General features: G+C 41.7%; 1 protein-coding gene across 3 annotated transcripts; it reads left to right on the top strand.

Annotated features, from left to right (window-relative positions):
• The first annotated feature begins 37 nt into the window (after window positions 1-37).
• On the top strand, window positions 38-11,775 carry LOC122184067 (thiamine transporter 2-like). Of its 3 annotated transcripts, XM_042878610.1 has the most exons (6): window positions 38-116; window positions 2,853-3,020; window positions 6,128-6,944; window positions 8,557-8,749; window positions 9,221-9,362; window positions 10,106-11,775. In XM_042878610.1, the coding sequence occupies exons 2-6, from the start codon at window positions 2,871-2,873 to the stop codon at window positions 10,226-10,228; spliced, it is 1,425 nt and encodes a 474-aa protein (XP_042734544.1). In that variant the 5' UTR covers window positions 38-116; window positions 2,853-2,870; the 3' UTR covers window positions 10,229-11,775. The 3 variants fall into 3 exon arrangements, with proteins under 3 accessions (XP_042734544.1, XP_042734543.1, XP_042734546.1); XM_042878609.1 differs by lacking the exon at window positions 38-116 and having other exon boundaries at window positions 1,647-3,020; XM_042878612.1 differs by lacking the exons at window positions 38-116; window positions 9,221-9,362; window positions 10,106-11,775 and adding an exon at window positions 8,860-8,994 and having other exon boundaries at window positions 1,647-3,020.
• Window positions 11,776-12,280: the final 505 nt, after the last annotated feature.

Here is a 12,280-nt window from a genome sequence, read left to right on the forward strand (position 1 = left end):
CTGTGCAAGAGGAACTTACAACGCAGCCCCGAAAAGCTACGCTGAATCATTGCAGCACTTCCTTGCAACGTATGCCAGATAAGATCAACATAATGGCACTGTACCAAGAATAAAAGATAAGTTACTTTAGATTCTTATTTACTTTCCTATAAATAGCTTGATAGCAGTAGTTTAGACATAAAAAAAAGCACAGTAACCTCCTTGGCGTTATGCTGTGCACAGTCGGAAAGATCGGAGTTCACTCTGCTTGCTTGTCTAATTCTTGCAACCAGTGTTGCCAAGCTGCTTCCATGCACACTTGCTCGTGAGTGCACATGAGCCTATTCTCTACTTCTGCCCTTTGCGTGTACCTTATTCTGAGCTGAGGAGGAAGATATTGCATCATTATACTCTCTCCTACCCAAAGACAGGCATTCAGTGGTAGATGACTCCCTTATAATTCAAAAGCCCACCACAGAAGCAGGCCTTGTGCACACAAAAGCTCAAAGGCAGTTTGCACAACCTTCAAAACTCTGCAATGCCACAGTTACTGTATTATCCTTGTCTGAAAGCAGCAACCTAAGCGGTGCGCTGAATTCACAGCGATCCCAGCATGGAAGGGTAAAAAAAATTTGGATTCAAATCTCCACAGACCACTGAAGGCTGGCCATGTCCCTTTGACTTCCACACTTAAGATATTTATAAACATTAATAAGATCCCCTCTGAGTCTTTTTTCTCAAGGCTGAACAGACCCAGGTCTCTCAGCCTGTCCTCATAGGGGAGGATGCAGTGTGGAGGCAGAAAAGAGAGGTTATAAGTGAGTTTGCACAGTAAATACTTAGTTTGATACAAAAATATATCCACATGTTAAAGTTATTTCTGTACTGCAGTTTGCTTCAAGCTTGCAGTACCTACATCTAACTAATAAAAATAGAAAACACTAAGCATTTGCAGAATATTTTTCCTGTGGAGAGACAAGATACCACATGTACAAACATTTTCGCTTTTCATAAACTGGTCATCCTCTGCAACCAGCAAACTATCCTAAATATCCTACTATGGGAGTGAGAGGGGGCAGGAAAGAAGTTTGCTTCAAGTCTCACGAAAATCAGTGAGACTTCACCAAATGAAGGCAGCTTTTTTTCTAGTCCATTTGTTCAGTGTTGTGCATTGTGTAGATATCCCCAGTTGCAAAGAGGCTTTAAGTAGAACAGTTTAACCAATGCAGTATAAAAGGAGATGTACTTACTCTCTGCTAAACAGTACCTTGTTACTACAGAACTATGCATGTGGAAAAAAGGAACTCGGAATTTCCTCAAGCTGTCTTCAGTACAAAAAGTTAAATATCTCCCTACAGGTAGCATCTGGCAAAAGGAAAAGGCATTGGCAACATGCCAAACTCTGCTGTTATGTAAAAATGTATTAGCAGTAGTAAACTTCAGAAAAGGAGCTAGAAAAAAAACAACCGATAGAAGTAACATTAAAAGTTCCTCTGTTTTGAGTTGGTCGCAGCTCGCCGTCTTCCATGCACTGCCACTAAGGAGTAAAGGAACCAAGCAGATAGTATGTGTAGCTTTTAGTTATAGAGAGCACTGTCTTCCAAAAGCAGACAAGAATATACACTTACATTCCTTTTATACGCTTATATTCCTGTCCTCTAGAATTTCCAGAAGATAGATTCTGGAGTTGGGAGTTTGGAGGAGTATTTGGGAGGGGAAGGGGGATAGGGAAGCTCTTAGGAGCATTAGCAATGACAAGACAACAGAATCATAATCAACAACAGAAAGGTAAAGCCTCATGTTATCCTGAGTTTTCAGCAGCAAGACAGTGTTGACCCAGCAATCAGCACTGGTTTCATCCAAGCGATTGAGATGCATGTGTCCTGCTGTGTGTTCATGTACAGCACACACGCTTTGAAGAAGCCACAACTGAGGTTTGGCAGGCACCAGCAGGGCTTTTTAGATCTGCAGGAAAGTGAAACTTGGAACAAATCCACCTCCCCTTGCAGCTGAGCTGAACACGAAGGGCTCATCTCTCCTCTAAGCATGCCAAAGGATTCTGCATAACCATCGCTGTCCCAAGTGACAGCCTCAGCTAAGAGCAGCACCAACTGCCCTTGAAGCACCACCGGGTTGGGGGACAAGTCTTCCATTAAGATACAGTCAAGCTGGTGAGGCCCATTCTGGAAAACCAAACAGCATGAAAATTGCATCTTTTCATTCAAAGCCAGGAGGTATTAGGCAAGCACGGTGTGGGCTAGCAGAGAAATCCTGGCCAGCAGCCACCTCTCAGCCAGCCAGGTGATGGACCACCCAGCAGTGTTTTCTCCACACACTCACCTGTTATTGGAAATCAAGATCTGAATTTAGGGCTGGTTTTTGTAACCTTCCTCTGAGGTCGCAGCAATGCTGCCTTTATATACTATTCAGACTAAGTATTTCCAATGTTAAGACAGAGCTCATAGCGTGTTGTAAGCTGCCTGGGGGCTTTTATTGCCTACAAAACACTTTCACCTCAGTTGTTCCAATTGACTCTCAGACAGACAGCCTCCCTGAGCATGCTGAGAATCTAACATTTTGCTCAGCCTTTATTCAGAAATGAGACTGGAATGGAACTTGATTCTTCCACTGAGATGCATCTCCTCAATTCTAAGTACACCACTGAACAACACTTGACATAACAGAGGCTGAAGTCCCACCACAAGTGCACCTTGATCCAAGCTGTTAATTTACAACTGTGTTTGTGATTAGGAGGAAGTGTGGGGAAAGAAACGTTGGCAAGAGTTGGCTTGGTTAAAAAGTAAACTTTCAGATGAGGTTTTACCAATTGTGAGCAGTTTCTTGACAAATTTCTGGTGCGTTTGCTTTTTCACTGCGTTCTTACACAAATTATGGATTGCTGGAAAGGAGCCATATGCAGCAGTTGGATTTATCCCACGCTCATCATCTGTGTGAATGGGTTTTTCTCCACAATGAGACCTTCGGAGTCTTTTCTCACACCTTACCTAACTGGACCAGACAAAAACCTAACAGTTGAGCAGGTACGTAACTGTTCTCTAATGTAATAACTGAAGTGTCTAAAGCAGTAAGCCTTTGGTTATTGCTGTAAAGGAAGAAAAAGCGTTCAGCAAAACACATATTTTATATAAAAATTCACGTTTAAGATTGTGCTGGAGAAGGATAAGGGTTCTCCTCTTTTCAAGCCTCCTGGTATTTAAAACCACATTTGGATGTTATTTGAATAAATGGATTCTTTCAGCAAAATCAGGTCAACCAGATCCCCTCTCCCAAGAGAAACCCAGGAGGAGCAACACAGATTTATTTATTCTTATTGTGGCACTAGTTAGATTAACAGTGAAATAGTTTTGGAGAGAAAACAGAAAGGCTTCCACTGATAAGCTGTCAGATTATCACCTACAAGGTCGGCTCCGAAAGTAACGCCTCCTATTTTTTATTATTAGGTTGGCCCACCACTTCAGAAGCAGATGGTGGGAGTACAGAGGTTGAAGCTTCCCACCAATGTCCCTTTACATTCTGTTGCTATGTGACAGGTGGCAGCAGAGGGGCAATCTGAAAGAACAGTGTCTGACATAGAAGCATACATGAAGCAAAGGGGTGTCAATGAATCTCTCCACGTGGAATGAATTACACCCACTGACATTCATGGACACTTGCTGAACGTGTATGGAAACCCAGCAGGGCACGCGAGCACAGTGAGGCGGTGCATTTCAAGCAGTGCCAACTGCAGCAGTAGGTCATTCCACTGGTGCAGATTTTTACAAGCGCAGCATGCAGGCTGAGTGTTCTTTGCTGACAAAAAAAAAGTACAGCAAATGGTGGTGACTATGTGGAAAAATAGCATTTTGTAGCTGAGAACTTGCCCTATCAAATACTGTTATTGTGCTGCCTGTATCTGTTGTAGTTTCCATGGTAATAAATACAAAGCAACACCTTCAGAGTGATCTACACACATTACAAGACTGTGCATATTTGTCTATGCAAGGCAGATTCACATCTTAAGGTATTTTTAATTATTTTTTTCTTTTTTTTTTTGTTGTTGTTCTTTAAAGCGTGCTTCTAGAGCACACTTTCGTAACAGAAGAGGACACAGTTAACAAGTGAGTCATGAATTTAATGATATAATTAGAAAACACAAGCTTCATACACCCACATACTGCAAGTATGAAGAACAGCCATTCCCGACTTGCCCTTGCAAATGCTAAGGCAGAGTGTTAGCGTAGCACAAAGACCAGATTTCCTCTGAAAAATGTATTTATGGGATTCTTCTTTTGTGGAGGGAAGAGTAACTTATTTGTTTGTTCTTTTGGGGAGGTATTATTATTATTTCTTCCTTCTAAACCATAAAGGGAAATTATCTGTGTATTTCATGTAAGAGAGATCTTGATAGGATGCCTTATTTCTGATCTCATCAACAATCTACTCAGAACTGATAGTACAGACTTAGCTCTTTCAGTTATTCCATGGATGTCCAACCTTTTGGCTTGCCTGGGCTGCACTGAATGAAGAGAAATTGTCTTAGGCTTCATATACATTAGTAGCTCCAAAAGCAATGCCCCTTATTTATTTCCATGGAAACTACAACAGATACAGACAGCACAATAGCGCTGTTTGATAGAGCAAATTCTCATTTACAAAACACTGTTTTTCAATACAGTCACCACCGTTCACTGTACTTTTTTTTGTCAGCAAGGAGCAAGAGCCTACATGCCATGCTTTTAAAAAATCTGCACCAGTGGAGATGACCCACTGCTGTTGTCACCACTGCTGTAATGCACCACCCACTGCCAGGCCTCCATACACATTCAGCGAGTGTCCACGAATGTCACTGGGTACTGTGGATTCTACATGCAGGCATTCAGTGGCAACTCTTTGTTCTGTGTCACACACTTCCACATCAGATGCCATTCTTTCAGACTGCCTCTCTGCCACCATTGTTGGGAAGGTTCAACCTCTGCTGCCATACCTCCAACATCCACCTCTGACATCATAGGCCAACGTCATAACATAGCACGCTTTGCTTACGTGACAGTCCTCATGCAATATATAATGTTATTAATGTATGTAAAGTAACAAAATTAAGATAAATTTTCTACTTTGTTTTTAAATTACAATACAAAAAAAAAAAAAAAAAAAAAAGAAGACCAACAAAAACATAAAATGACTGGAATTTTTTACCTTCTCTTTGTGAAACTAAAGCATCAGTTTGGTTCAGTGGCACTGACTGCATCTCTTAGTAAATTCTCCAGGTCTTCAGCAGAGATTTTTTTTTGGATGAAATTTGGCTGTTCCTGTGCTTCATCCTTGAAAACAGTTATTCACAAATGTATGAACTACCAATAAGAGATGACACAAATAAGGCATGACTCTGAAATGAGGGGTATTTCTCTCTGGTAAGACAGCTTATAAAGGCCTGGTAAAAAGACATGACCAAATTTTTGATTGTATCTCTATAGATTCCATTTGAGAATTCACAAACATTTACATTGACTGAAAAAGGAGTTGCAAATAGAAAGAAATTGATGTTTTGTTTTGTTTTTTTTCTACAATCTTGAAACTTCCTGTGAAATTCCTTCACTAAAATATAAAGTATGGCTGCATATTCTTTGCTGTTCACAGAACAGTGTTTATCCTATGTATCAAAATGCATGAACTTACTTGCCATCATTTGAGCTGGCACTGCAGTGCCCCATGTCCTGGTTTCAGCCCAGACAGGGTTCACAGCACACTGCTATTGGGGTGCTGCTGAGGGCCCAGGCTGCTCAGCAGGGCACAGCCACCACTGCGATGACAATTTATTTTCAGGCCATCAATGCATAGAACACCAACCAAAACTTACTCAAACAGCTTCATCAAAAACTTATTTACTTTTTAAACAAAAATTAACACATGAAGACAACCCAGTAACAGCTACATGTATATTACATACAACTCCAGTTCCTAGTTCAAAAGGAATGTTTTTTTTTTTGTTTGTTTGTTTGTTTGTTAAATTCAGAGGTGAGGAGAGGCGATCAGAGGTATATGATTCAAGCAAAACTTAAAACTGAATGGGTATTAATTTTCAGCTACTTCAGGGAATTGAATTTGATGCAAGATAGATTTTGCTCTGACACAAGTATGGTTCTTCTAGGTTACCAACCAGGTTTTCCCAGTTTGGACATACTCCTACCTCGCGCTCCTTGTCCCCGTCTTCCTGATTACTGACTACGTGCGCTACAAGCCCATCCTCCTCCTCCAGGGCGTCAGCTTCATTGTCACGTGGCTCCTGCTCCTCTTTGCACAGGGGCTGGTGGCCATGCAGGTGATGGAATTCTCCTACGGGATGGTGACAGCCACCGAGGTTGCCTACTACGCCTACATCTACAGCGTCGTCAGCGCTGATCGCTATCAGAGAGTGACGAGCTATTGCAGGAGTATCACTCTCGTTGCAGCCACCCTTGCTGCTGTGCTGGGACAGCTCCTGGTTTCCTTAGCAGACGTATCCTACTTTCACCTCAATGCCATTACTCTGGCTTCCGTGTCCCTGGCCTTTGTGTGCTCCTTTCTCCTCCCAGTGCCTCAAAAGAGCATGTTCTTCCATAGGAAAGGCCCCTCAGAAACCCTCCCACAACCAGACAAAGCTGTGGCTGGGCTCAGTTCCAACACGTCATTGAGCTGCCAAGCGGACAAGGACTGCGCAGCTGCTGACACGGGAGCGACTCCAGCACAGCAGGCTCAGCAGCCCGAGCCCCAGCACCACGTGCTGAGAGTACTGGTGCAGCTGGGCAAGGACCTGAAGGATTGCTACAGCTCTCGGAAGCTGCTTTACTGGTCCCTGTGGTGGGCTTTGGCTACGGCAGGCTTTAACCAAGTTGTCAACTACATCCAAGTGCTGTGGGACTTCCGAGCCCCATCTCACAGCTCTGCAGTGTACAATGGAGCTGTTGAAGCAGTGGCAACATTTTTAGGTAAGTAAAAACACTAGCAACTACTTCTAATCTGTCCAGTCCTGATGGCATCCTTCAGTAATGTCTTTGGCGCCTATTTCCTGTGAGGATCAAGGTCAAAGAACATAGTGTAAAAATTAAAGTATATTAACAGAAACTGCTCTAGGAAGTCTGTTTCAACAGCAGACTAAACATTTCAAGATGAGTGATCCTAGACAAACATTTTGTGACTGCATCCATATTCTGATCAGTGAGTTCATCTCCAGCTGTGACACCCAGAGAGGGTGAGAGCTGTAATTGTTTAGCAGTAAGACACGGGATTTTATTAATTCACATAAATAGCTGAAAAGGGAACTAAAAAGGGTTGAGCCAGACTCTTTCCCACTGAGCCCAAAGCCTAAATAAGAAGAATAAGTAAATATAATAAAGAATAAATAAGTAAGAATTCTAGAATTGACTGAACACTGAAGCAATTTGCCCAAAGCACTAGAGGAGTCTCCACCCACGTTCAAAACCTTGATGCATCCTGAGCAGCCTGCTCAAATTGACCCTGCTCTGTGTAGGACAAGGCAACGTCCAGAGTTCTTCAGCCTCAGCTATTGTGATTCTCCTGCTACTACTTGACTCATCCAGACCACATTCCTCTTTACCTGTGCGCCTTGTGTTCTGTGGCTACTTCAAAGTGCAACTTCATTTAAATTGCTGAGCAGTACAATTGGAGCCTCATTTCCAAGCTCACATCTACACCATTACATCTCCATACCAACAGTCTTATCTCAGGTTTCTTCTACATGGAACTGTCAGTATATTCATACTGAATTTTGCTGAAGCTACTCCAAACCTTCAAGACTACTGGTTTGAGCAGCATTCCCAAAGGATGCTTTTGCATCCTGTAGGACTTGATAGTAAATCAAAGTACAGAAATCATTTAACACTAACAGGAACCTTTGGTTATTGTAGTTATGAACCAAAAGGAGGAGACCTACTATGACTTTTTAATTATGCTAAGGAATGCATACTGTCAGCAAATGAAGTCAATGAGTGTGCTGTCCTGCTTGAAGACATCTGGGCAGCCAGTAGTACCCTGTGGACTGTTAAGTCTCACAGCTGTATAACATGCCTAGATCAGACTTGGAGCTTAAGTTGCTTCCTACTGCACTGAAAATAAGGGGTTTTGATATACAGGATTATCAGTAAAAGTTGACAACTAATGAGATTTTTTCATTAGAAAATGAAGCTATGCCTCAAAGTATGAAGGAATGCAACAGATTTCCCAATTCATGTAAAGATCTTCATGAAATGAAATCCACTATACAGATTTTAACAGAAAGTGCCTGGTGAGGCTGTCCTTACTCTCAGTTGTCAAAAATGGAACAATACACCATACACTGCTGCCTCCAGCCCTCAGCACGAGGCACTTCCTCAGAGTACTTCAGTCTAAGACAGCTCTACAAGCTAGGAAAAAAACCCAACAACTCAGAAGACTTAGACAACACTTGTAGAAAACAGATACTCCATTATCAAAGCCCATTGTGGCCCTAAGAAAAGTCTCAAGAGATCTGAGCGTGGTCCATTTGCACAGTTATGCCATAACTCTAGAAAGACAGTAAGATTTATTATTTTTTATGTTTAGGATCAGCAACATCCATGGCAGTTGGATACGTCAGAGTGAACTGGGATCTTTCTGGAGAACTGGCTTTGGGAATTTTCTCTGCAATGGATGCTGGTTCTCTGTTTCTCATGTTCTTTATTGACAACATCTGGGCATGTTATGCTGGTTACCTTGCATTTAAGGCATGCTACATGCTCCTTATAACAATAGCAACGTAAGTATAATGCACAACTGTTCAGTCAAGTTGATTTAAATCAGTAAAAATGTCATATTTTCACATTAATAAAGTAAATAAGTTTCCACTGAAATAGGATTTCTGAATAGGTAACGATAGGAGAGCATTGTTTCCAGCTCACATGAAATCACGCTTAGAAGTACGACTCAATCATTACAACAGCTTATTCCAAGTAAGTTCCTTCTGCTGCATTTAGCTGCCCAATGATTTATATGCAAGTTGTCTTTAAACAAGCAAGTCCTCACTTAGCAAAAACATTCACTCAAAATAGGTAATTAGGATGCACAATAGTATGACAAATAGAGGGAGAAAGAAAAACTTCTGCCAAAATGAATGTTAAAAAACTTGATGACTCCATTGTACATGTGAAACAAGTCCTAAATTTCCTCCCATAATTTGCAAGCATATAAGGCTCACCATAGCTCAATTAAACTGTACACTCATTTTCAGGTTCCAGATTGCTGTTAATCTTAGCATGGAGCGTTATGCTTTGATGTTTGGCTTCAACAACTTCATTGCACTGGTGATCCAGACAATTTTAACCATTGTTGTAGTGGATCCAAACGGTCTGGGACTGGGTATCAGCACCCAGGTAAGCCAAATCACTCACACTTCTCTCATTTTCCTGCACTCCTCAAAAAGAGGGTTCTAATAGAAGTTTGGACTCTTGGAAGTATTAGGTGATGGGTTAGCTTAGAGCAGTTACTTCAGAGACAGTGAACTGGTAGTAGATGCTACTGCCTCCCTGTCCTCTACTCTCTTTAGTGTTGCATTTCTATCATAACTTTAAGAACATCTTCCTAGAGCAGAAAAAATAGAATACCACCTATTACTCAGTTTCCAGGCTTACTATTGACAAGTTCGTTATGAAAACACCCTAAGCAGAAGCAGGAACTAACCTGAAAAATACTTTATGGAGCTTTATTACTAGGATAATTTTCAGTTGGATGCACTTCCATGTTACTTCAGTTCTGAAATTTCAGATTCTTTCTGCTCTACAAACTCAGAGTTTACACACACATGCAGGAGGTCCAAGTCCCTAGCATTCATCTTTTCAGAAAAGAACCAGAAAGTGCAGGGCAGTGGCCCTTCTCCATTATTGAGGGGGGGAAGAGAAGTAACTAACATAGGATTCTCCTCCTCCTCCCTTTGTAACAGCAGACTCTACTGAATGAGGTCAAGCAGGTGGACTATCACCATTTCAAGATGAGATCACTCAATAGCATGGGTGGCAGGAAGGGGAAGAAGGCAGCACAGGGTCTCCCCTTCAGTTATTATACAACAACAACAAAAAAACAGTTCTTGATTTTCTTCATTTTTCTCCCCATTTCCCAGTTTCTCATTTACAGCAGCTACTTTACGTTCATAGCTGGAATTTTCCTGATCAGAAGCATATACACCATTATCTCCATGAAATGCACAAATACCAGCATGGCTGGTGAGCCCACTGGTCATTAAGGAATACCGCAGGAAGATGAAAAGAATGGCTGCAAGCAACACCTCAGAAGACTGCATCATCTAAACAATTAACTAGGGGAAACTTAAAGCTCAACTAAACCTGTGCCTGTCACACAACCAACCAGACTTATGAGCCTCCAACATAAAGAGCTTCTTAAACAGGAAGATGCATTTTCCTGGTTTCCTTCACCAGTAAGTTCTAATACCAAACAGTCCTCAATCTTCCGTTTCAACTCAAATTCAATGATGCAGCCCTGATGTAAAAACTTGTATTTTTGTTTGATGGATTGCTTCCCCCTGCTCTGCCCTCGTGAGGCCCACCTGGTGTACTGCAGAGGCCCAGGGCCCCAGCACAAGATGTGGAGCTGCTAGAACAGGCCCAGAGGATGACCATGGAGATGACCAGAGGGCTGGAGCACCTGCCCTACAAATAAAGCTTGGGCTTGAAGAAGAGAAGGCTCCAGGGAGATCTCATTGTAGTTTTTCAGTAGTTAAATGGAACTTCAAAGCTGGAAGGGGACTGACTTTTTACATGGTCTGACAGCGATAGGACAATGGGAACAGCTTTCAACTATTGAGAGAGCAGAGATTTAGATTACATGTTAGGAATAAATTATTTACTCAGAAGACAGCGAGGCACTGTCAGAGAAGAGATGGATGCCCCAGTCCTGGAAGTGCTCAAGGCCGGGCTGGATGGGGCTCTGGGCAGCCTGAGCTGGTGGGCAGCCAGCACACAGTACAGGGTTGGACCTCCACGATCTTTAAGGCTCCTTCCAACCTCAGCCATCCTGTGATTTTATGAACACAATAGGAGAAAATTGCATACAGATGCCTGAATCTCTCAGTGGCAGAGCTTATAGAACATCACCAGAGAACTTTCACTTTTACTGAACATTTTAATTAAATGCAGTTTACTCTCATTTACAAGGCATTCAAACATTCCTGGGGAGCCTAAAGAAGCAATCGTCCTACAGCAGCACACAGATCTGTAAGACAGGTTGCCACAAACTTTCTGGACACTTGCACTTTTTCAACTGGAAGTTCTGACATGAATTTTTAAAGCAAGTTAATACAAATAATAATTAACCTTCCCTCACTCCACTTCAGCCCACAAAGATGCTACGACTGCATGTTCAACAGTGGATTAATACATTCTCACAAATGACCAAACACATTCACTTCAGGTTCCACACAGACAGTGAATCCCTTCTATATCTGAAGTTGTGTGACATCAAGAAAAATGCCATTTTGTTCAGGAAATGTTCCAGATGCAGTGACAGCAGGACTGTGAATCTGTTGAAGATTTCTTGTACTCATACCCTGGCTTTCCCTTTTAAAGGTCTGTCTTGATAAAGAGATCTTAGCTTAAGCAGTCAGCATACACCTTCATTATGTACAGCTAATGGAGGTTTTCAGACATACTTATCTTGGAAGCAAAAAATCTCCTAAGCTAACTTTGTATTTTTAAGCAAGCCATTGGCAGATACTTCAATTCCTATACAAGGCAGTCTTACTTAAATAAAAACACTTAAAGGTTTAGATACAAAGACAGCTTATCAGTGACTTCTTTCAACTACGTTCAGTAAAGGGGCACTTTGGAGTCATTTCTATCAGATAGCAGCAGTTTTCATTATGTTCCACTGCCACAAACTACCACAAAGTACAGATTAGTTAAGAGCAAGAAGTAATTGATATTTCCCCCTATTCAGCTCACAAGGAAACCTTAACAATTCATTCCTCTAAAAACACTTTTTAAAAACAGCTCGAGCTTCCCTTTATGACCCAGGAAGTTCTCCTTTCAGAGACAAGCACTTGTTCAAAGCTTAGTTACATCTACTTAGATGAATCAATTTGGATGAAGGAAGTACAAGATTGTTTGATTGATTCAGTTCATTTCTCATCAGTAAGTAACTCTAAGCATTCCACAAATCCTTCTAAGTCCTTGCAGATGCCCACTCTTTACTGCATGTGTTATTATCCCAATACAGATGCCAACAATAGAGAAGTCTAGTTATTATGCTAAACAGCAGTGAAGCATTGCTAGCACCATGA

This window comes from Lagopus leucura, unplaced genomic scaffold (assembly GCF_019238085.1).
Source record: "Lagopus leucura isolate 7727_CA_CO unplaced genomic scaffold, USGS_WTPT01 Super-Scaffold_100021, whole genome shotgun sequence".
In the NCBI taxonomy this organism is placed as follows: domain Eukaryota; kingdom Metazoa; phylum Chordata; class Aves; order Galliformes; family Phasianidae; genus Lagopus; species Lagopus leucura.